Genomic DNA, 25,855 nt, shown 5'->3' with positions numbered 1-25,855 from the left:
GTTTCATAGCCTTTTCCATGATGACTTTATGTGCAAATTACACTCTTGGTGTATGGGGAATTTAGGAGCTCAGATATAATAGTGAAACGGGTTAGCCTAAAAGCAAAGAGACTCCCCTCTTCTCCCGCCACAGGGGTGTAGCAGAGTCCTTGGTACTTTCCTCAGCTCCAGCAGGGCCTGTGGAAGGTGCTCGTCCCTTCCTTGTTCTTTGTTTCTGTTCCCATTCCTCTTGTTTCTGTGCTGTTAGGGAAAGCAGAAAGCTGAACCCCCTTCCTCCTTTTCTCCCATGGATTGCAGCTGCCGTGAGAGTGAAAGTGGAGGGCTAGAAAGAAAATGGCACCCACTGTGCGTCCTTATATACATAGCAGCCAGTAATGTCCAGCCGCTGCCAGCTAGAAAGGGTTACTGGTGAATCCCCCTACAGCCCTAGGAGCAGCCGTGGCAGCAAGAAATTCAGCAATGACATCACACACTCATGATCTGCTTTGACTATAGTGGCTTATGATGTCAGCAGTGCACGAACCAATCGGATTCCACTCCATCTGATCCTGCTCTGAATATGGCTGCCTCCAGGGGTGCAGGTTAAAGAATTCACAAATATTGCCCGAGTGGTAAAATGGAGTATTACTGCCTGCTGGGATTCTGCACAGTATGTAGACGTTTCAGCCTTCTTTAATACAGCAAACTATTAAAAGTGATCCTTGTTTTGCGGTCTTATTTAACCACAATCTCTCTCTCTCTCTTTTTGTCTCCTTTTTTGCCCATTTTCCTCTGCTTCTCTATTTTTCATTTGCTTCCTCCTTGCACCCCCATGAATTATTACTAATGTTTATTAATAATTCTTTTCCACCCCCTTGCTTCACTCCGCCACGCCATACTCCTCTGCTGTACGCTCTGGTTCTGGCTGACTCTCTCTCTCTCTCTGCCCCGCCGCGCTCTGGGCTTCTCTTCACTCTTCAACCTCCTTGCCTGTGCAATCTGCCGCTCTCCTTTCTTTGGGCTTTCATGCTCCTGAATTTCCATTTTTTCTGCATGCTTCCTTCCCATCCCACCTCTCTCTCTCTTGGTTTGACACTTCTTCCTGTTTCTTAGGTCCCCTCTGTTTCTGACTCCCCTGTTCTCTCCCTTCCCCTCATAGGACTGGTTGTTATAGTGGCCCTGCTCTGGTGCTGGCGGGCAGAAACCTCCTCCTAATGCCGATCAGGTACTGGTATACACCGTGCGTCCTCTTCTTGCTCTCCGCTGGCTCTCAAGGCCGGATGTGCGCAGCCTCGAGTCACATACAGTGTGTGTCTGTCTCTCCTCGCCCATATATGCGTGTATGCGTGTGTCTGGTGCATGTTTCTCTCTGAGCACCATGCTAAGGCCGGCCCTGCACAGCCAAAATCTGTCTTCTGCGCCTGTCACTTTCACGCCCCTCCCTTCCCTGTGTGTGTGTGCTTTTTCTCTTTCCTGTCTCTCTCTTTCTCCCCCCCCCCATCAAGCTCATTATTGTTCTCTCTAAAAGTCAGATTCGGGGAAACGTTATCAATGTGACAATTTGAATGCGTGACGATGCCAAAGTAACACATTATTCTAGGGCAGTGGATCCCCAACCTGTCCTGGAGGACCCCCAGCCAGTCGGGTTTTCGGGATATCCACAATGATTATGCATGAGAGAGAATCTGCATGCACTGCCTCCCTAGCATGCAAATTCTATCTCATTCATATTCACTGTGGACATCCTGAAAACCCGACTGGCTGGGGACAGGTTTGGGAACCTCTGCTCTAGGGCCTGATTCATCAAGGTCTTTTCCTATAGCCAGAGTGAGAAGAAAGCCTTCATGAACCCGCATCAGTAAGGTAAAAGGAAAGAAGTGTAATGTATGGAAAAGATATAAAGACAGTTCCTGGGTTCCGATGATGATATTTTTTTTCCCTGGACAAATTACTTCAGCCAGCTACAGGGTCATATGTGCTGAGGGATTAAGGGTTCATTTAAAAGTGGCCGATCAGATGGCGGTGTGGACCATGGGTGAAAGCACTCAAGGCAAAGGTCAGCATGTCCTCGCGGTGGCAGCGCTGAATGATGGTAATCAAGACCCCGGAATAAGTTGGAGAAACTTCCAAATGTGCAGTCCTAGCTGGTCTGACGTGTATTTACAGAAAGGTATTTTACAGGCTGCTTCCCCGTTCACATGAGCTGCGCCGAGCTGCGGTTAGATTTTTTACTTAAATCCCATATCCATATCATGTTCTCATAAAATGCTTAAGGACTTGGAGGCGTTGTGCTTTGTCCCTGCCTTTATGAAATCTGAAGATCAGGTCCTTCAAATCCCTCTCTCTCTTTTAAGGGCTTATCCTCACTGGACCCCTGGGATCTCCAGGTTACAACTATGGAAAAGACTTCTATTTTATTTATTTAGAGCTTTACTATACCGACGTTCATAAAACATATCACATCGGTTTACATAGAACTCGGGTTACTTAACATAGCCACAGTTCCAGTCTCAAGGGGTGGGGGGGGGGGGAATTCATAATCCACCAGGAATCTGGCATTTTCCTGCTTCCCAGGCCTCCTGCTAATAACTGCTTTCTCAGCATCTTTAGTGTCCTGTTTCTCAGCACACTCACGCCTTCTCTGAGCTCCACTCAGAACACTCTGAACACCTTCCCCCTGCCTAGACCATGTATATAGCAGCTCTCTGTGGGACTCTAGCACTAGGGCTTTTAAATACAAGGGTTCCCCCCTCTCTGGAGCATACCTTGTTATCCAAGGGCTACATTATGTTTCTGGTCTGATGGCAAGAAATCTGCTTCTGTTTCTCCTGTTTCCCCCAGGATTAGGCAAAGTTTTTTTCCTGCTCAGCCTTTTGCAGGAAGTGTTTATTTTTCCCTGTCAGCTTTGAGAAATATGCATCTCTGTGTATTTTGCCCAGTGCAGGAGAAAATGCATTTCTGTTTCTGTTTCTCCGGTCTTGCACTGCATGCAGAGTCTGGACTTCTTGGAGTTTCCAGTTCAGCTTTTGTCTGCATATTTCTATTTCTAATTTGTGGTCACTTATTCTGAGTTTAGTGAGGGTCTGTCTGGTTTTTGCTTCTGCTTGTGAGGTGAGGGATTCCGCTAGCAAGTAGATTCTGTGTTGGGATTGATGACAATCTGGCTTGTTCTGTTTTCCAATCTGCACCTCCCAATAGGAAGTGTATTGGTATTCTGGGGCTTACTGTAATATTTTCAGTTGCTGTTTTAAATTGTAGAAGATTTGGTAGGTATGGTACGATATGGTAGGTTTGCAACATAGGTGTTGAATGCATTTTTTGCAGGGTGTTTTGTTACTTTATAAATTACCTGGGAGTGGAGGAAGTTTGTGTCACTGTTACTGAAGTGATTCCAGAATGTGCATATTATTTTTTATATGGGGAGTAATCAGAGGAAACATCTGAATTCTGGTCTGTACCTGTTGTTGGAAGGCAGAATGCCTGTTTCCAGAACTGGAAGTGCAGTGTTTCTTTTGGGGTTCTGTCCAATTCTGTATAGTTTTTGGTTGAATGATAGACAAAGGAGGAATGTAGACTTATTCTTGTAGAGAGAAAGAAAAATGGACTATATGTGGAACTTTGGATATTCCTACATTGTGTGTTTCTGCAATTCCTATACGACCTTCAATGACATGTACCTTTCATCAAGGTGCTTTGAAAAGGTTTTCCTATGAAGTTATCATTACTGCACTGTGAAATTACACTGAAAAAAACTATTCAAGGTTGCTGACATACCAGAATATACTGAAATGCTAGAATATATGCTAAAAGTAAAAAAGTATGTCAAAGGTCAGCCTTAAATTTCGTTCCTACATTCTGGGCACAATTTATAAGAAATCACATGACTTACAAGAATTCCACTCCTAGTAACATATATGAGATAAAATTATAATGCCAACTAATTAGGAACATGTTATGCGAACAAACTAGCTCTTTGGTATGTAAATTGGAGGTGGTAACCTATTTAATCTATTATGTCAACAATATTCAGAGAGACTGCTTCTGAATTGCCTTGCTGGTAATTTCACACTCTCCTGGGATATCCCATACTTTATTTAAATAAAGATCTCTCTTTAAGCTGCTAGTACTATTTATTTTGTAGTCCACGACACCACAAACTTCACTTCTTTATAGAGGAACTGGTTAAATAAAGCTATCAAATAATTTTAATAGTGGATTATTAGGGGCTTGAAACTGGCCAGAGGAGGTCATTTGGTTTTTTTTATTTTAGTGGCTTTATAGCCTACTTAAAGCTCCTAGAAGCACTTAGCATCAGACCAAGATATGAATAGTTTGCAGCGGGTCTTTTCAGTCAGGGACCTGGAGTACCCTAGGAGACTGCAAGAGGGTTTCAGGGGGTTTGTCATAAACTAATGAAAAGTAAAACAGAAAAATACAGTAAAACAAAAAAATACAGTAAAACAGTAAAATACAGTAAATACAGTAAAATAAATAAAAGTAAATAAAAATACAGTAAAAAAGTAAAACAGAAATACAGTAAAACAGAAAAACAGTAAACCATGTTACCCTCTGCTTTACACACATTGTTAATTGTAAACCGGGTTGATGTGATTCTTGTCATGAAATTCGGTATAACAAAAATAATAAATAAATAAATAAATAGACCTGTTTAATTGTTTAGCTAAAGCAGTAAAATACTTGTAGCACAGTGGAGAGGGGCTAGGAATTTATACAAGGAAGGGAGGTCTTAGAAACAAAAAGGTTGAGAACCTGAGGTTTAGGCTGTACTCTGCTTCTCGGTTATTTTTCTTTCTTGCATCTCTTTCCTTCTTGTTTTTTTTTTTGTTATTTTGTCAATCTTTGGAGGTCTCTATTTTTCTTTTTTTTTTTTCATTCTTTCCCCTCTTTTCCTGTCTTTCTCTTCCTGATTCAATTCTCTAGCCTCTCAATCAAAGAAATCGAACAAATTCATCTGACAAGACTTAACTTCTGGTAACACTGTACTGCCTCGGACCTGGTAATCTATTTGGATTCCAGAAACTGCACTATCTTCTGGTTTTTAGCAGCGATTCCATTGATTTTCCCCCAACTCCAAGGTCAGACTAACCAGCCTGTAGTTCTCAGATACCTCCTTACTTCCCCTTTTGTGAAGAGGAGCCACATCCGCCCGTCTCCACTCCCGACTAAATAATCATGGAAAAGGTCAGCCAGTGGAGCTGCCGGAGCTTCTCTGAGTTCCTCAGTACCCTCCAGTGTATCCCATCCGGCCCTATCGCTTTACTACGTTTAATTTTGCTAGCACCTTATAGATACAATCCTCTGAAAATTGATCGAGATCTACTTCCCTTCCATTCTTATTTGTGGCAGGTTTCTGTGCTCCTGTTCCTAAGCCCTTCCTCAGTGAACACTGAACTGAAATATTTGTTAAGCAAATTCTGCTTTCTCCTCATCAGCTTCTGTATATTTTCCTTCTTCACCTTTGAGTCTTGCAGTCCCAATGTTTCACTTCCTCCTGTCACTAATATATCTAATGTAACCTTTGCTTGGGGGGAGGGGGTGTTGGGTCCCATGGGCACACAAACTTATTTTTATTTTTCGGGGGCATGCATCCAGCCACCACTCCTCCCATACTTGACTCTCTGTCCCAAGGGTGGATCCTTTTTTGCAGGGGAACGCTCTTGCTTATGGCCCAGGCAGTTGTGTGTTTCTCCCTGTGTGGTGTTAGCTGCTTGCTGCTGCATCTCAAGGGGTGAGATGCTGGGACAAACCAGGCAGGACAAGGCTCTGCGTGTTAAATTAAAAGTTTACTGATTCTTTAACATTTAAATTAAAGTCCATTTTTTTCCAATAAAAATGAAATTAGAGCTGACTGATATACAAAGTTGTTTTTTCTCTTCTGGGTAGGTGTTTTATTTTATCTCAGGTATTTGGGTAAAGCTTCCCATGGTGCTCTTAAAGTGCACAAAGCTTTCCCAGCAGCCTAACAGAAATCTTAATGGAGGGGGTCCCCCAAACACGAGAAAGTCCTACCTGAGTCCAGCCTGTCCTGTTCCCATGGGATGGAGATCCGGTGGGGAAACTCCATAGATCTTGATCCTTCTCCTTACTCTTGGTGTCATTGACTTCTCGTGCAGGAAAAGTCTTAGGAATTGGGAACCAGGCTACTCCAGCTCTGGAACCCTTAAGGGGAGGGGTGAGTCCCTACAAAACAATCTCCGAATACTGGCTTGCCACAAAAATCTCTCGGTGACTGCCGCTGTACTGTCACTGGTGCTTGCCCCATCTAGGGAGTAGATTAGGGCTCCCAAGTCTTCAGCCCTTATCCTTTGTGTCCAGGGAAGCCTTCTCCAAAGGTTGCAAGGTTTTAGCCGCCATCCCTTCTGAAAAATCAGGATATATCTTGGCTATCAAAAATCTCATGGGTATGGTCGCTGGTGCTTGCCTCACCTAAGGAGTAGAGTGAGGCTTACAGGTCTTCAGCCCCTTCATGGGAGTCCCCAAAGAGAATCTGGCAAAACTCTATCTCACTGCAACTAATTAAAGGCCGACCCTCTGGCAGGAAGCGTTCAGAGAGGAACCCCTTCAAAGTGCATTGTGAGGTTGGGAGGATTCACTCAGGAGTAGGAAAACTGCATCCTTACTGCTCTGAGGCTAACGCAAACAGACCACACTGAATATTAAAATGGCTTCACTAAATAGGCAAAGGCAACCAATCCCAGCCCTCCAAGTTGGGAGGGGCTGAAGGGGATGGAAGGCTCATAGAGATGTAGGTTCTAAACAGGGACCTAGGGACATCTAGTGGCTGACCCAAGGGGGTACCACACTAATATAGAACAATAGAGTCAAAAATGCAACAAAAGGTGATAGAAACTATTGCCCAGCCTATTATCCATTAAAGGGAATGGAAGGGATGCTCATGCAGACCCACTTGTACCAAACTGTAATCATACTTTATCTGAAACCCTGATCAAAATTTTAAAATGTCCAAAGCAGTATCATGACAGAGTCCTAACCAGCAGAGAAGAATCCTGTTTCAATGAACGTCAGTGAAAACTACTGTCACGCATATCCCGAGACCAGCCGGCGTTTCGTGGCATGATTGCATCAGGGGAAAAAAGTTTTTAGGAAAACTTATCTTCAAAACATGCGATTGTCATCGGGTATATATACCTTACTGCGTAAATTGATCATGGCGTTCTATATTTGGCTTTGAGTCACTTTTTGCTTTTTCTATGTGGATGCTTAATATATCTAAAAAAAGTCTTGTCCCCCTTTTACCGTATTTGCTATTTTTTTCTTTCATTTGTGCCTTCACTCTCCTGACTACTTTCCTAGCTTCTCTTAGCTTTTCAAGATATTAGTGCCTGTGTTTCTCTTTCTGCGATCTCTTGTATTTCATGAACAATAACCTTCTTTCTTGTACCTTCCCAGCCACTTCTTTAGAAAACCAACATGGCCTCTTTTTCTTCTTACCTTTCTTTTTTAGCATCCTAACAAAAAGGTTTGCTGCCCTTAGAATATCTCCTTTCAGTTTTGCACACTGCTCTTCTATTTCCCCTTCTTATCCCAATCAGTTAATGACTCGTTGAGGTACTCCCCCCATCTTACCATAATTAGTTTTTCTGAAGTCCAGGCAGTGGTGTACCTAAAATATTTAGCACCCGGGGTAGATTACTCCTTTGACACCCCCACAAACCCCTTACTTTTCCTAACTCACTCTACAATATAGTAAACCTCCCAAATCAAGAAAGCACTCAAACAGTAACAACCCTACATATCAAAAGGCAACACTGCAAATATTACAACAGGCCCTAAAACACCAAATACACTCCATATTAGGGAAACAAAATAAGCCAGACTGGTATAGATCCCTACACAGAAACTACATGCTGGCAGAATACCTCACCTCGATCACACTTGCATAACACAGTTGGACTAGCACCAAATACAGAATAAAGTAGAAACAGAAATATGCAGACAAAAACTGAACTGGAAACTGTAAGAAGTCTGCAACAATGGAAAACCAGAAACATCACCATTCCTCATTAAACAATAAAATCAAGAAATATAAAACAATCATAATTCTATACTAATAGAATAAATATGTAAAAACAGCTGACAAACAGGACATCATTCAATAATTAAACAAACATTTTTTTAAAAGTTCTCAAAAACCAATAAAATATTTCAAAACAGACACATCAAATAACACCCAACAGTTAAATTTCATAATAATAACAAAATCTCCTGCTCTCCATACCTGGAATCTTTTGATTTCCAGTCACCCTGAGGTTGTTATGGATTGGAGAAGGGGGGCTTCTCAAAATGTAACTCTCTCTCACTCATACATACTTACACACCCCTTCTCACATATACACATCCATTTTCTCACATATAAGGGTTCTTTCTCCCTTACATGCCCACACAATCATATATGCACACAGGCTGTCACATGCACCTTCTTTCTCACACATGCATATAGGCTCTCATGCAAACACACACATTCATACATGCATACAGGCTCTCTTTCACACCCACACCACACACACATGCACACTGGCTCTTTTATACACCCACACCATGTACATAGGCTCTCACCACTAAAACACCCATACAAGCTCTCAAACACTTCACAGATGCATACAGGCTCTCTCACACAAACACACACACTCAAACATGCAACAAGGCTTTCACTCACACACACACATGCTCAAACATGCATACAGGCTCACACTCTCTCACACAATCAAATACATACACACACTCGCACACACACATATTAGTGCATACATGTCACTCAAGGCTCTCTCACATGTATGCACTAATATTTACACTCTCTGGGCCTCCCCATTCTGCTGCAGCCTTGCTGGATCTCCTCTTTCTTCAGGCCACGGTGGAATGGGCTCTGCTGTGGCCCCCGCCTTGCCTCCCTTTTCTTTGGGCTGTGGTGGGATGGGCTTCACTGTGGCCTCACCGAGCCTCCTCTTTCTTCAGGCCGTGGGGGGTTGGCCTTTGCCATGGCCCCGTTGGGCCTCTTCTTTCTTCGGGCCACAGCGAGATGGGCTCTGCCTCATGAAAGAACCACCCTTGATCCCCGTGGCATTCCCCACCCCTTCCCCAGCTGTCACTGAGGGAGGACTGCCTCCCTTGCACCCTGGCTTAGTACGCTGCTGAGTCTAGGACTTTCACCTACGAATAAATCTCCACTGCCTGTGCTTTGATATTGAACTACACCATGCGATGATCACTGGATCCCAGGTGATCCCCCACTGTGACATCAGAAACACTCTCCCCATGTGTAATCACCGGGTCCTGTTTCTGTTCTGTTATTATCAGCTGTCAGAATATTTCTTCCTGCAGACAATCCAGGACCTCCCTGCTTCTAAATGGCACTGCAGCCCAGCAGATTGAAATCACCAAGCAATAGCCCCTCCCTTTTCATAGCAAATCCGTGAATGTCTTCAGTTAAAAACTCTATCCATTTCTTCTTCCTGTGAAGGAGGTCTGTATAATCAGACCAGTGTAGATGGGTGGATGTTCGTTCCCTCTTTCCAGATTAATCTACAGTACCTCTTCCTTTCCTTGTAAACTCTGCAGTTCTGTTGCTTTAATATTATTTTTTTTATGTATCGTGCCACTCCTCCTCCCTTTCTTCCTGCCCTGCCCTTCCAGAATAGATTATAGCCTGGTATAATTGTATCCCAGTCATGGTCCTCTTATGTGACACCACTCTCTTCAAGTCAGCCTCTTCCCCTGACCATCCTCTAGATCCTGGGGCTTTATTCCCCATCCTGCAAGCATTCCTATACATGGCTTTCCTGGTGCTGCCCGTTTTCCCCTCATTTCTCTATAAGAATTTAAAGATTGACTTGCCAGAATAGTTTTGCTTACCCCTTAGGGTTTTGTCCGACCATTCCCAGCTACGCTAGCTCAAAGCCCTTCTCGGTAGGTTTGTCAGTCTGTCCTGGAGCACGTTGCAACCCCCTTCTTCAACAAGTGGACCCCATCTCTGCTCAGCAGTCCCTGAAACATCATCCAAGGGTTCAAGAAGCTAAAATTCCCTCATCAACATCATCTGTGCAGCCACTGATTCATCTCCAGGGATAACCTAAATATTAAGAGTGCTCAGACCGGACACCATCAGTGTGACATAACAAGAGTGCTTATTAAGAGGAGATGAAAAAAACACATAGGAGGGACAGCAAATAGAGAAGCAAACATGAAACTTTCCACTTGCTCAGTACACCCTCGGCCGGGGCCTTCGGGTATCCAACCCCCTTCTCATCCTACAGGTCAGTCTGCTGATCCTTATGACACCTGGGGTGATGATACTTCTTCAGACACCGATGACTTACCTTCACCTCCCTCTCCTACTGAAAGTAGAAAGCATTCTCCTCCAGAGGACCTTTCTTTCATTAATTTTGTGAAGGAAATGTCTGAGTTGGTCCCTTTAGAGCTTTCCCAGTATGCAGGGGGGGGGACGGGACAGGATGAGGGACCCCAATGTGCTTACATAAGCATTTTATTTATAACTTAAATTGATGCAAATTGATAGAATTTTATAATTTAAATATTTTCATGTTCATACTTTCTCACAGGACAAGCAGGATGGTAGTCCTCACATATGGGCGACATCACAGGATGGAGCCCAATCATGGAACACTTTTGTCAAAGTTTCCAGAACTTTGACTGGCCCCTACTGGGCATGCCCAGCATGGCACTAACTCTGCAGCCAGCAGGGGACCCCCTTCAGTCTTCTTTTTTCTGCGCTGCAGTAGCCTCGCGGTTTAGGAGCTCTGTGGAGATTCCTGACAGGAATTTTCCTCACAGAATTAACTAACGTTAAATTGCCCCACAGGGGTCCCTCCTCTAACTTCTCTCTAGCCGCGGTACTCTGGTAAGTTTTTTACAGTTTTCTGTCGATTACCATCGAGTTTGGCCCTTGCGGCCTGCTGGCCGCCGTCCATCCCGTGGTTCGATTTTTTTCTATGGCCATGGCGTCGGGGTTCCGCCGGTGCCCGGACTGTACTCGCACCATGTCTATCACAGACCCTCATGGCGTCTGTGTAATGTGTTTAGGCCGGGAGCATGATGTCCTGACTTGCACCAAATGTGCCCTCATGACACCCAAAGCTCGCAAGGCAAGGATGGAGAAGATGGGACTCCTCTTCTGTGCTCACACCCCGACGCCGTCCATCACATATCTCAAAAAAGATATAGTTGCGATGGAGAAGGTACAGAGAAGGGCAACCAAAATGATAATCTCTTCAGCCTTTCCCTATGAGGAAAGGCTGAAGAGATTAGGGCTGTTCAGCTTGGAGAAGAGACGGCTGAGGGGGATATGATAGAGGTCTTTAAGATCATGAGAGGTCTTGAACGAGTAGATGTGACTCGGTTATTTTCACTTTCGAATAATAGAAGGACTAGGGGGCATTCCATGAAGTTAGCAAGTAGCACATTTAAGACTAATCGGAGAAAATTCTTTTTCACTCAACGCACAATAAAGCTCTGGAATTTGTTGCCAGAGGATGTGGTTAGTGCAGTTAGTGTAGCTGGGTTCAAAAAAGGTTTGGATAAGTTCTTGGAGGAGAAGTCCATTAATGGCTATTAATCAATTTTACTTAAGGAATAGCCACTGCTATTAATTGCATCAGTAGCATGGGATCTTCTTAGTGTTTGGGTAATTGCCAGGTTCTTGTGGCCTGGTTTTGGCCTCTGTTGGAAACAGGATGCTGGGCTTGATGGACCCTTGGTCTGACCCAACATGGCAATTTCTTATGTTCTTATGTTCTCTGCAGGCGTGGAGAGTATCTGACCATTCTGTCTTTCTGGAGCAGGAGGTTTCCCTTCTTCTCCAGTTAAGAGCAATAGAACCCGCCCACTCTCGCAGCAAGGCCTAGGGTTCTATTCCCAGTACTTTTTGATCCCCAAAAAATCCGGGGGGCTTCGTCCAATTCTGGACCTACATGCTCTCAACAAGTACCTCCAGTGGGAAAAGTTCAAGATGGTAACCTTGGGCTCGCTTCTACCTCTTCTACAAAGAGGAGACTGGCTCTGCTCTCTGGACCTCCAGGACGTATACACACACATTGCGATCACTCCAACTCATTGCAAGTACCTCAGGTTTTTAGTAGGCCCAAAGCACTATCAATATCGAGTGCTTCCTTTCGGCCTAGCGTCTGCACCACGAGTCTTCACCAAATGTCTCGTAGTTGTAGCAGCTTTCCTCAGGAAAGAAAGTGTGCACATCTACCCCTATCTGGACGACTGGTTAATCAGGGCTCCAACCCAGCAAGCCGCTCGGTCATACCTCGATTTCACTCTACACACTTTAATTTCTCTAGGATTTCTTGTCAATTACAGGAAATCCTATTTAACCCCATCTCAAAACTTGTCGTTCATTGGGGCAGACTTGGACACTTTACAGGCAAAAGCCTTTCTACCTCTACAACGAGTGCTAACACTCGTGGTCCTCGCTCACCAGTTGCAGTCTCAACATACAGCAACAGCTCGCCAATTCCTCGTCCTGCTAGGACACATGGCGTCCTCTGTCCATGTTACTCCAATGGCCCACCTGGCCATGAGACTCATGCATTGGATTCTGAGGTCACAATGGATTCAAGCTGTTCAGCCTCTGTCTACCATTGTCCACATCACCAACTCACTCCGTCTGTCTCTCGCCTGGTGGAAAGATCAGACCAATCTCCTCCAGGGACTGCCTTTTCAAGTGCCAGGTTCTCAACTCATTCTCACCACCGACGCTTCCAACCTCGGGTGGGGAGCCCACGTGGACAATCTACAGACACAAGAATCTTGGTCTCCGCAGGAAGCCAAACATCAAATAAACTTCCTAGAACTTCGAGCAATGCGATATGCTCTCAGGGCTTTTCAGGAACGCCTATCAAATCAGGTCATCCTGATTCAGACGGACAACCAGGTGGCCATATGGTACATCAACAAGCAGGGAGGCACAGGCTCCTTCCTCCTGTGTCAGGAAGCTGCGCAGATTTGGGCGGAAGCGCTCTCCCACTCGATGTACCTCAGGGCCATCTACTTGCCGGGAGTGGACAATGTCTTGGCAGACAAACTGAGTCGCGTCTTCCAGCCACACGAGTGGTCTCTCAACCCCTCGGTAGCGACCTCAATCTTTCGCCAATGGGGATATCTCCAGACAGACCTCTGTGTCCCCTCAGAACCACAAAGTGGACAATTACTGTTCCCTCATTCGGAGCGAGCGCTCTCAGCCCAGAGATGCATTCTCCCTCTCGTGGGCAACCGGTCTGCTCTATGCATTCCCTCACTTCCTCTTCTTTCGAAGACTCTTGTGAAGCTACGTCAGGACAAAGGAACCATGATCCTGATAGCACCTCACTGGCCACGCCAAGTGTGGTTTCCCATACTCCAGGATCTCTCCATCTGCAGGCACATTCCCTTGGGAACAGACCCGCATCTGATCACTGAAAACGACAGATGCCTACGCCATCCCAATCTTCAGGCCTTGTCCCTGACGGCATGGATGTTGAAAGGTTAATCCTTCAACCACTTAACCTTTCAGATTCGGTTTCTCGTGTCCTGATTGCTTCACGAAAGCCTTCCACAAGAAAATCTTATTCCTATAAATGGAAAAGGTACACATCATGGTGCACTTCGCAGTCCCTTGATCCCTTTTCCTGTCCAATCCCAAGGTTTTTGGACTATCTCTGGCATTTGTCAGTCAGGTCTAAAAACCTCTTCCATCAGAATGCATGTCAGTGCGGTAGCCGCCTTCCATAAAGGTGTCGGGGATGTCCCTATATCAGTACAACCCCTCGTAACACGATTTTTAAAGGGCTTGCTCCATATCAAGCCACCTTTACATCCTCCGGCCCCTTCTTGGGACCTTAACCTGGTTCTTGATCAGCTCATGAAACCACCATTCGAGCCTCTTCACTCCTGTGACCTAAAATATCTCACATGGAAAGTGATTTTCCTTTTAACTATCACTTCAGCTCGCAGGGTTAGTGAGTTACAGGCCCTAGTTACCCATCCGCCTTACACTAAACTCCTGCAGGACCGGGCGGTACTCCGCACTCACCCTAAGTTTTTACCCAAGGTAATTTCGGAGTTTCACATTAATCAATCCTTCATATTACCTACCTTTTTTCCCAGGCCCCATTCCAATCCAGGGGAATACGCTCTGCATACCCTTGACTGTAAACGAGCTCTAGCTTTCTATCTAGACCATACACTTGCCCACAGGAAGAGCACTCAGTTATTCGTCTCTTTCCATCCCAACAAATTAGGGCAACCTGTGGGTAAGCAGACTCTCTCCTCCTGGTTGGCGGACTGCATATCTTGTTCCTACCAGCAAGCAGGCATTCCTTTTCAATACCGTGTTAATGCACACTCTGTGAGGGCCATGGCGACTTCAGTAGCACACCTAAGATCGGTGCCGCTTCCTGACATTTGCAGGGCTGCCACCTGGAGCTCTCTCCATACCTTCGCAGCCCACTATTGCTTGGACAAAGCCGGAAGACAAGATTCCATCTTCGGCCAATCTGTCCTGCGTAACCTATTTCCAACATGACGTACCAACACCCTTCCGCCTGCCCGGTGGGGTTCAGGATGCCCTCTACCAAATTCCACCCCAGTTGTTGTGCCTGTTGCACGCCGTTGGGTACATTTGGTGCATGTTCGGACATCCTCAGCTCGGTACTCACCCATATGTGAGGACTACCATCCTGCTTGTCCTGTGAGAAAGCAAGAGTTGCTTACCTGTAACAGGTGTTCTCACAGGACAGCAGGATGTTAGTCCTCACAAAACCCGCCCGCTGCCCCGCGGTGTTGGGTTCATAATGTTTTGTTTTATTTTCGGCACTACCTGTAGCTTTTTAACAAGACTGAAGGGGGACCCCTGCTGGCAGCAGGGTTAGTGCCATGCTGGGCATGCCCAGTAGGGGCCTGTCAAAGTTCTGGAAACTTTGACAAAAATGTTCCGTGATTGGGCTCCATCCTGTGATGTCACCCATATGTGAGGACTAACATCCTGCTGTCCTGTGGGAACACCTGTTACAGGTAAGCAACACTTGCTATCTCTTTAGTATTTCTCTTCAGTTCTCTCTTTTTTTTTGCCTCCTGGTATATCTTGTTTCTGGTTTTTTTTTGGGGTTTTTTTTTAACTCTGCTGTTCTTTTCTGCTTAGCTCCTTGCTTTCCTCTCACATCCTCATCTTCGTTCACAATGCTCTTCTCCCTTTGAAATTCCAGATTTATTCTGTGATGAACTCCGCCTTCTACAAATTAAGATCGGTTAAGCAGTTATGACGTGCGTTACCGGTTTCTGATTTTCAAACTCTTATCCAAGCCTTACAGTTAATTGAAAGCGCCGTGGCCCGTTTAATTACATCTAGCTCCCGATTTGATCACATTGCACCTATTTTGAGAAATCTTCATTGGCTGCCAGTTCAGGTTACGATTACATTTAAGATTTTGGCATTAGTGTCTAAAGTGATGTGGAATGGTAAGCCCCACAATATTTGAAAGATGCTTTGCACCCTGAATATTCCCACACAACCCTTACGCTCTCAAGGTCAAGATTTTGTTTTCATCCTCTCAGTCAAGGAAGCAATGTTGATGTCCACACGCAAGCGGGCTTTTTCAGTAGCGGGGCCTACCCTGTGGAATGACCTCTGACCACCTCAGACAGTTGAAATGTCGCCTGTTTCAACTGCCTTTTATATGACAATATGCTGTTTTTAATTGTATTCGATATATGTGTCTTTTGTGCTTTTAGTGTTTTAATGTATGTGTTGCTTTGATCCTCACTTAGAATGGCAAATAGCTGCGATAGGCAGGTTACATGTGATTTTACATAAATAAATACAATTATATCCGTTCCCTCCATTCTTTCCCTGCTGCATCTCTTCTTTATCACTGATCCTGTTGTCCCTCTTCTCTCTTGCTGTTGGCATTAGTGCAAAAGGAGCACATTGTGACCTTTGTAATATGCATCCTTTGTGCAGTAACCCAGCATGCAAAAAAAATGAGCAAATTATTATTATTTTTTTTTAGTGGGGAAGCTGAGCAGATACGGGCTGGAGAACACCAGGCCACCAAGGGCACCCTCAAAGTCAGCTCTTCACAATGACTTTTCTCAGCAGTGGGAGGCTTTGAAAGGAGAGCTTCTCCCTCAGCTATTCAATCTAGGGCTGGCTGGAAGGGATTCTGCCTCTTCAGAGATACCCATTGGAGCTGTCATACAGAGGTCATCACCTTACTGCACCGGCCAGGCTTACAGCCGGTCAGGGAGAGTGTTAGGGAGTGCAGCCGCTAGTGCGGTGACTTGACCACTGGTCGGCTGAAAGCCGTGCAATGGTGTCGTGATCCCTTTCACACCCGTGCTCTTGCTCTCGGCGTCTGGATTTATTTTCCTTACCTGAAGCGAGATGCCAATCGATTTAGAAGTTCAAAGAAGCAGGAGAAGACTGCTGTGTCCAGAGGTTCAGAGAAGCAGGAGAAAACTGGTCCCAGAAAGAGAGAGCATCTTTCATAAATCTACCCGTCTACGGGGCGGGCCTGTTGACTCAGTTTGACAGCAGAGGCCTTCATTCCTGAGTCCAACCTCTGCACTTTGAACCAGCTGGGGAGATGCCTCAGAGGCAGCGGTCACGGTTTAGGCGGGAGGTTCCGACCAACACTCAGACTGCTGTGAATGGAATAATGTGTGTAAAATTTAGGGGGAAATTCGGAGGCTTTCACATCTGCTTGCCAAGATGAAGCATCACCTGAACCTGTAAGGAAGAAAGTCAGTGGCCAGCTCAGTAAGAGCTGCTTGCGATAAGAGATTTTCATGGACTGATGAAATATCTTGTCCTCTCCCACAATATTTCTTTTGTGCCGAGGGAAGGCATTCTCAGACAACACAAGGAGGGTTTGCCAAGTAGTTAAAATAACATTGTATAAGCAAACATTGGTCCTGTGCCAAGGAAAACTTAACTCTTTTTTTGTTTTCCCCAAGTGCTTGAATGATCAGATTGAAAAGCAAGTGCCTTTGGCGATGGATTGTAACTTTGCCTGAAAAGCTCAGGAAGGGAACCACTTCATACCTGTAACTGAAAAAAAAACCGCACACAGTCGCAGAAGCGTTTATTTTACCAGCCTGCAAAATAATCGTGAATATAATATTAAGTGTTGATGTGGTCAAGCAAAGCTCAGATTCCTGTCTCCGATAACATGATTACTCGCCGCATTGCTCTGAGAAACATTTTAATTCAAGAGAGATTGTGGTGGCATTCAGTGCCTGGCCAGCTTCAGATATGTTAATGGTGACTGTGCAAAGGCAAGTTATTCTGCAAAGAACTCTCAGGCTACCTCAGCCTGTTTTTTTGAAAAGGAAGGAGATCTTCAGCTTTGCTATGATTGTTACATCGTTGTGTCCCCATTGTATTTGGGTAGCAGGTTATTCTCCCCCTTCCCCCATATTACATAGTTTCTCAGCTTTGGATAAAAGGCCAGGAAGGTCCTATCTCCTAGCTCAGAACTCTGCATTTGGATTTTAGCCAAAAAGAAGCCACAAAGCTTATTGCTTTTTCCTCTTTAGCTGTCTGCACTGTCCGGGAAGCTTCCATTGCTGACAGATGGATGGAGTCTATAAGAAAGGTCAACAAACAGAGCCCTGATGTGTTGGCGACCCCTGTTGGGATCAGTTCTCATGGTCAAATCACTGCCAGAAAACTTTTAGTGTTACACAGAGTGAAAAACATAAGCTTCATAAAATCGAAGTCCTCCAGAGCAGGGCGCCTTCTGATGGCTGCCTGGAGCATGGCTGGAGAGCAGGACACTGTGATGTGGATCAGTGATCGCTCAGGGTCTGAAGGAGGTAGCAGTGGGTGTGGAATAATCTTGGAATCCAGGAATCGGTCCCTGCAGTCCAGTGGACCTTTTCAACATTTGGGGACATCAGAGGTGAACAGTTTGGTGAGATCTTCTATTTTTACGCTTGGATCGATTTGGGAAGCCACAGAGGGCTCGGGCAAAACTGCAACGGTGCAAGTGTCCCTGACAGTGTGAAAAAAAAAATATTTCCACGGGCGATAGGATCCAGGCTCTGGAAAAATTTAGCGTTTGTCCAGTTGTGCAAATAATTTGAGCCAAACAGAGGCCAAACAAGAAGCCGTTATCAAGGGCAATACATATTTAATATCTAAGCTGGAAAATATTGAGAATAATGTGCATTCATTTTCCTACATTACCTGTGGTTTTGGCTATGTTTAAGAGATATCTGATGGAGGTTCTCAAGGCTCTCGAACAGTCCATTCTGTTGATTTGTGAGGATTTATCGTCACCCATTTAGGAAAAAAATACAGAGTCCTTCTAAGGGCAACCAGAATTGATGCCTGATGACGATGGTTTGAATATTTCCAGGATTTTGGAACTATGGGATACAGCTTTTGGCGAAATCCTCAACCCTTATTGCTTCCTTAGCTCTGGAATCTGACCGTGATTGGCTTCTTAAACGTTTCTTTCCGCATCGGAGTGAAGTTTTTCTTAAAGTGTAAAGTCAGGCTTTTCCCTGATTTTCAAGAAGCGTGGGCAGTTCTTATTGATGAGACCCAGTTTCTTTTTAAATTTCCCTGTAAATGCTATGATAAATACAAGGAGGTTTCCAATATATATATATATTTTTTTTTTTTTGAGCCATCTTTGAGTGACAAAACTGTTCAGCAGGGTCCTTTTGTACCCTTGGGCCCCACCCCTGCAGCAGCCTCTTGACCTGCTTAATGGTCTCGTATATACAATGGATTTGTGTGGCCTGTTTGATCGCCTTCAGGTTATGGAATTGTTACTCCCCTTTTTAGTGGACTAGAATAATGTTGCATAAGATGATCATATGATTTATTTTGTCAAAACTTTTTCCTGAATTTTTATTGTATCTGTTATTTCTTCTCAAGTTTATCTTGAAGTTTAAATCTTTAATATTGATAAAGTTAAACCCCACCCAACCAGAGTCCTTAAGATTCTCATTCAGTGAGTGGAAGGAAAGGGAAGCACGTACAGGAGCGTGCCCTTCCATGTGGAAGCAGCTTGGCTTTCCCTTGAAAATGTTTCTCTCTTCTCTGCATGAGCCGAAAGAGGAGAGCCATGTTATTTTTTAATCCTGGCAGATTCCTGATCGCCAGTGAGACATGGTGAGCAAAACCGGAGTGTCTGACGGATGCATTCAGCCAGATCAAGGACTGGAACAGGAAAATGGAAGGTGGAAATGATTATTTTGTCTCCAGCTGTTATGGTCGTGGACACTTGGGCCGGCTGCGACTGCAGGTGTTGCACTGCGGGGACCCACAGTGGGCGTCACAGCTGGGAGGTGGCGCCGAAGAGAGGCCTCGAAGAAGGCTTCACCACTGGAAGTCCGAGGTCCCCCCAGGAGGAGCCCGTAGGGACCCGGATCTCTTGGACTTAGGTGGGACCCTATGCGACCAAGGATCCAGGAAGTGGCCGAGGAGATGGAAGAAGAGGACGGCAGGGCCCAGGAGGCTAGGAGGCTAGGAGAGTCTTCACCCTCGGAAGCCCGCGGCTCCCCCGGGAGGAGCCCGTGAGAGCCCGAGCCGCTGGGACTTAGGAGAATCCTCTGGGCCAGCAAGTACCAGATACCTGTGGAGACGGAAGAAGCTGAAGTCGGAGTCCAAGAACGAAGCCGGGTCGGAAGCCAGAAGTCAGAAGTCCGAAGCCAAAACTAGGGGCAGAAGCTGAAGACGGAGTCAATGGGACAGAGCCAGGTCGGAAGCCAGAAGTCCAAAGAGAAGATCCAAGATCCAAAGCAGCAACTAGAAACTCAGGGGACAGAGTGAACCTCGTTGCAAGACACTGAAGATGTCCAGAAGCAGGGTTTAAATACCCTGAATAGTGTCCGACGTCATCCGAGGCAGGGTTTGAGTTTTTCCACGCTGGCTCCTTTAAGAGGGACTCCTCCCCGCGCGTGCACGTCTAGGGGGCGGGGCCAGCCACGGTGGATCGACGGCGTCTCTCCTGAGGAGGGAGAGACGCGCTGGAGGCAGTGCAGGCCCGGGGAGGCTTGAAACGGCCGGGGCCGTCCCTGAGGTAGGTGGAGGGACCGGGGCACAGCCCGGGACCATAACACCAGCATAGGTAAATTGGACAGATTTTAAGCTGAGAAAGCCCCCAGACATGGAAGAATAGGAAATGGCAAAACCAAATTCCTTCAAGTTGTTTTGAAAAGTCAGATATACTGAATAATATTTACAAAAATAATTTCCAAGTGCCTGACTTTGTTTTTGCTATCGGAGGGCCCCCTCTGTTGTCTTACTGCTAGGGGCACCCACTTCTATGCCTTAAGTTTTTATAAGTCATTTGGGGGCGACACAACCTGCCACTTTGCTCTATCTAAGTGGTTTAGTCAATGTCATCTCATCCTTCAACTCGGAGAATTTGGTCTGGAATCCCAGGGATGGGGCTGCACTTTGAAAATAAAACTTGTCTGGTGAAACGCCACTGGGCACTTCCTAGATGAAGATCCAGCCATCTCGGAGCAGTTCATATCTGGGGTTCTTTTGGCTTTGTTGTCGTTTTTAAAAAACTACCTTTGTGAGTGAAGTTATTCAAGCTTGAGGCATGTTCAGAGCAAGAGTGGAGAGTGGCTCTGGATCGAGAGACTCTGCAGGGCAAGAGAGGCTCGTATTTGCCATGAAAAGGAATTTTTTTGTTTTTTATAAATTAAGGGAGGGGTGTGCCATGTTGTATTCATCCAGCTGTGCCCTGAAGCAGAAACAATTGGGAAACCCTGATTTATAATATTTGTCGCTATATTATCTACTCTTCCTTTCTATAGTGATGGTTTGTGCAGGCTTTTGCAGTTATATATAGCCTCTTTCTCTATCATCTTATATAATAATACTCTTCTGGAAAAGTGGTATTTTAGTCTGTGGAGGTTCACTCCAGCAGTGACCACAAGGTGGCAGTAGCCTATTATTCTAATAGACAATGTTGACACTTTGTGGCTACTGCTGGCAGTGCAGCCTGTCCTTTTTTCTAGACACACACTAGAGTATTATCATAATACATTTGCTCTGAATATGTTTTATGGCCGATACTGGATCAATATTTGCAGTGAAAGCTGTTGGTAGTAACAGCAATTATTTATTTCATAGTCTCAGCATAATTGGTGATAGGTTCAGGAGAGGCAAGCCACACATGTGCTGGCAGTAGTGTAGCTGCGTCGGAGCCACATGCAGTGGTTCGGGAGAATGGAGATGGTGTTGGCCAGCGGTGAACGCCATGGGACCAGTAAAATAAGTGGCTGTTGTGCACTGTGTCAGCAGGCTCCCTCAGCAACATGGAATGCCCTCATGGGTGAGAATGATGACAAGGCAGGAAACCACAAGTGCAGCACGGGCCGACATCCTGAGGCTGAGTGCTGTGTCCGTCGGTTCCCGACGCCCTCTCTCAGCCCTCCTCACCTCTTTGGCGCATCCCTCTTTGCCCGCGGGAAGATTGGCTGCCGCAGCGTTTCTCTGCTGAGGTCCTCCGGGGTCCCCGGACCGGCTCTACGCTGATGACCACCATGTTTCCTGGAGGCCTAGGGGTGCGCGCACGGCGCGACCCCGATTGAAGTACCGGCGATGGCGCGAACCTCGGGGGCGTCCCCCGAAGATGACGTCACCCGCGACAGATATTTAAGGTCTTAGAATTTGCTAACACATCCTATGCTACTCTGCTTCCTCGGACTAACCAGGGGTACCCGCTCCTCGGGGGCCTCGCTCTCTTTTTTACTTTGTAGATTGCAGTCTGGAACCGGTACTCGCTCCTCGAGGGCCCTTGTTCCCGGACTTCTTCAAATTCACTTCTGCCTGGAAGTCAGCACTGCCTACTACATCTGTGAGTTACCATCGCTCTCGCAGAGCTTTCCCTGGAACCAGGTACTCGCTCCTTGAGGGCCTATACATTCCAGCTCCTGGGCTTCTATGAGACATTGTGTGAGTCTTACCATCAAGTTCGGTGTATGAACTCTGCTTACCCTGCCTACTCACTATATTTCAGTTTCTCTACAGCTCAGCCTCCAGAGATCGCTGTTCCAGCTTCTGAGGGACTACAGCCCAGCCGGGCATTCCAGCTCACTACTGCCACCTCTGGTGGTTCAGTATATTGTCTAATAAAAGAACTAGTGTGTGTCTGTCTCCATACTCTGAGCCTGACCGGTGGTCCCTCTCGGGGTCTTCCCCGGGGACGTGGTCATCTGCCACTGGTCCAAGGATCCACTCACAACTCTCCTATATACTACAGATTGCTAACTCCAGCACAATGTTCATAACAGATTGCTAACTCCCTAGCAGACTGTAACTCCGAATTGAACAGATTGCTAACTCCTATCTGATTGCTCCTCCCATCAGATAGCGGTTTCATATCAGATTGCTAACTCCATGGATCTGGCACAACTGAGTGCTTTGCAGGCCATACTAGGCCTGGCTCAGCGCATTGTGGAGCAGCAAGACGCCTTGGAGAAACTTACTGCAGCATTTCATCAGCTACACACACCCAAGGTTCAAGGCATGGCCTCCAACCAAGAAGATCAGTCACCAGAGGTAACTTTGAAGACTGCTGTACCACTGGCGGCTCCAATCCGCTTTTCTGGAGAAATCCAGAAGACTCAGGGCTTTTTGAACCAGTGCTGCATGCACTTTGCCTTACAGCCGTCTCTATTTCCTACAGATCTCTCCAAGACTACCTACATCATAAGAACATAAGAAAATGCCATACTAGGTCAGACCAAAGGTCCATCAAGCCCAGCATCCTGTTTCCAACAGTGGCCAGTTCAGGCCATAGTACCCAAAAACTAAGTCTTTCCTACCTGGATGGTAGGGCCCTGTCTTGGGCATCCACCTTGTGGGAACGCAAGGACTCTATTTTGCAGGACATAGAAGGATTTATGGACTTGTTTAAATCCGTTTTTGATGATCCTGCTCGAATTTCTGTTGCTGGTTCTGCTTTAGTGAATTTGAAGCAAGGCAGCAGATCTTTGGCTGAATTTGCCATAGAGTTCAAAACTCTGGCAGCAGAACTTCGCTGGGACCCCAGATATCTCAAGACTCTTTTGCAGAGGCCTGGATAACTGTTTGAAGGACGAGCTAGCCGCTCGCCAGACACCTGACTCGCTAGACGAATTAATAACCTTGGCCACTCGGATTGATCAACGACTCTGGGACAAGGTGAAGGAACTCCAGCCTAGGGTATTACCCGGGTTGGCAAGGCCGGTGTTGTCTCTACACCTCGGATGGTTCCAGTAGTCCCTGCTGTTGATACAGATGAACCTATGCAACTTGGTCGTGGACACTTGACTTCTAAGGAGAGAAGATTTCGGAAGAAGCACGGCCTTTGCATGTACTGTGGTCAACCTGGCCATGATGTTTCTACATGCTCCATTTGTCCAGGAAATTTACGGGCCTAAGTCCGCAGGAGGACTGTTCTTAGGCCATACCGCAACATCTCCTCAGCTCTCTCTCCCAGTCTCTTTGACCTATGGACCGATCACGGTTCAGACTCCTGCCCTGGTGGACTCAGGGGCAGGAGGCAACTTCATTCTCAGACGTCTAGTGGAAGACCTGAGGAGTCCCTTCATCAAATTAGAAGATCCACTATTGTATTACAACTTGAAGTGGGCTTTGGATGTTCCCCAACTTCGCCACTTCCACTGAAGATCAGTGACGTCCCCAGCAGCTCATCCATCGCTGCTGATCTCTACAACAACATCCACCTGTCATCTATGCAGAAGATGACTTAGTACAAAGTCGAAGAGATGCTGGATGTTCGTAAAGAGGCAAGACTTTGAATACCTTCTACAAGGAAGGTTCAGGCCCCGAAGAAGATTCTTGGGAGCCTCAGACCAAAATCCTGGATAAAGAGATGCTTCGTCAGTTCCACCTTGCACATCCTTAAAAACCTAAGTCTTGTACCCGAAGACGAATTCGCCCTTTGAAGGAGGGTACTGTTGTGTCTGTCGGTTCTCGACGCCCTCTCTCCGCCCTCTCTCCGCCCTCCTCACCTCTTTGGCGCCTCCCTCTTCACCTGCAGGAAGATTGGCTGCCGCAGCGTTTCTCTGCCGAGGTCCTCCGGCGTCCCCAGACCGGCTCCACGCTGATGACCGCTATGTTTCCTGGAGGCCTAGGGGCGCGTACGCGGCACGGCCCCGATTGAAGTACCGGCGATGGCGCGAACCTCGGGGGCGACCTCCGAAGATGACGTCACCCGTGACGGATATTTAAGGTCTTAGAATTTGCTAACATATCAAGTTAGCAAGGGTTATACTACCTACACTACTCTGCCTCCTCGGACTAACCATGGGTACCCGCTCCTCGGGGGCCTCGCTCTCTTTCTTACTATGTAGATTACAGTCTGGAACCGGTACTCGATCCTCGAGGGCCCTTGTTCATGGACTTCTTCAAATTCACTTTTGCCTGGAAGTCAGCACTGCCTACTATATCTGTGAGTTACCATCGCTCTCTCAGAGCTTTCCCTGGAACCAGGTACTTGCTCCTCGAGGGCCTGTACATTCCAGCTCCTGGGCTTCTATGAGACATTGTGTGAATCTTACCATCAGGTTTGGTGTATGCCTACTCACTATATTTCAGTTTCTCTGCAGCTCAGCCTCCAGGGATCGCTGTTCCAGCATCTGAGGGACTACAGCCCAGCTGGGCATTCCAGCTCACTACTGCCACCTCTGGTGGTTCAGTATATTGTCTATTAAAAGAACTAGTGTGTGTGTCTGTCTCCATACTCTGAGCCTGACCGGTGGTCCCTCTCGGGGTCTTCCCCGGGGACGTGGTCATCTGCCACTGGTCCAAGGATCCACCCACAACTCTCCTATGTACTACAGATTGCTAACTCCAGCACAATGTTCATAACAGATTGCTAACTCCCTAGCAGACTGTAACTCTGAATTGAACAGATTGCTAACTCCTATCTGATTGCTCCTCCCATCAGATAGCGGTTTCATATCACTGAGGTGGGGAAGGAATCTGGGTGCTATCGGAGTGGAGGAGTAGCCTGGTGGATAGACCCTGGTGGCTTTCGACCCACGGAAACCAGCGTTCAAATCTCTCCGTCACTCCTTGTTACCTTGCCTCAGGTACAAAATTAGATTGTAAGCCTTCTGGGGATAGGGGAATACCTACAGTACCTGAATGTAATCCTCTTTGAAGTGCAGAAAAGCAGAATATAAAAATCTAAATAAATAAATAAATTGTGGTAATGGCGAGAGGGAAGGGATGAGACGAGGTGGGGAAAGGGGGCCAGAGTAAGGGGGAGAGGGAAGAAATGACAAAGGGAGAGGGGTGTTTGACTAGAAATATGCATTTGACTGCAAGTGTTTTGTGGGTTTCAGCTGGTTTTGTATACCCTAGCATGTCTGTATCCTCTCTGCATGATAATTATCTATAGTGTCTGTCTCTGTGATATCCTGCGGCTCTTTAGGGTGCTTGTGCTAACCCCACTGGCCCTCTGTAGTATTTGTCTCTGTGCTGTATGTGATATTTATCTATAGCACGTGTCTGAATAGTGGCCATTGAATTATCTACCCCGATAGCTCTGTGCTCTAGTCAGAAAGATCATGGAAGGACACACACTACATATAATGCCTGTTGCTACAACAGCCAGGATTTCTCTCACTATGTGCTATAACTATTTGTCTCTATATTTTCTCTGCACTTTTCCTTACTGTTGTCTCTGTGCTGTCTCCTGGAGCTCTCTATATATGATGCCTATCTACTGAACCACCTGTTCTGGTAATATGGTATCTTTCTTTACTGCCTAGCTATTGATGACACATGGCAGAATACTATTTAGTGTAGGGACTTATGTCTCTCTGCATCTGCTATATGCCTTAACTACCC

General features: G+C 46.2%; 1 protein-coding gene across 6 annotated transcripts in view; it reads left to right on the top strand.

Moving 5' to 3' along the window:
- The window catches only part of CCDC136 (coiled-coil domain containing 136), a 98,869-nt gene that overhangs the window by 61,843 nt on the left and 11,171 nt on the right, over positions 1-25,855 (top strand). For 2 of the 6 annotated variants that reach the window (XM_029615654.1, XM_029615655.1), the window contains exon 9: positions 1,139-1,204. The exons of 2 other annotated variants lie outside the window; for them this stretch is intronic. In XM_029615654.1, the coding sequence (XP_029471514.1) occupies positions 1,139-1,153 (15 nt within the window). In that variant the 3' untranslated portion in view covers positions 1,154-1,204. Of the gene's footprint in view, positions 1-1,092; positions 1,205-25,855 lie in introns of all 6 variants that reach the window. 2 more of the 6 variants (XM_029615651.1, XM_029615652.1) reach the window with 1 other exon arrangement.

Source organism: Rhinatrema bivittatum, chromosome 9 (assembly GCF_901001135.1).
Source record: "Rhinatrema bivittatum chromosome 9, aRhiBiv1.1, whole genome shotgun sequence".
NCBI classification, from domain to species: Eukaryota; Metazoa; Chordata; class Amphibia; order Gymnophiona; family Rhinatrematidae; genus Rhinatrema; species Rhinatrema bivittatum.
Note: the sequence above shows the minus strand (reverse complement) of the source record. Positions and strands in the feature narration are given on the sequence as shown.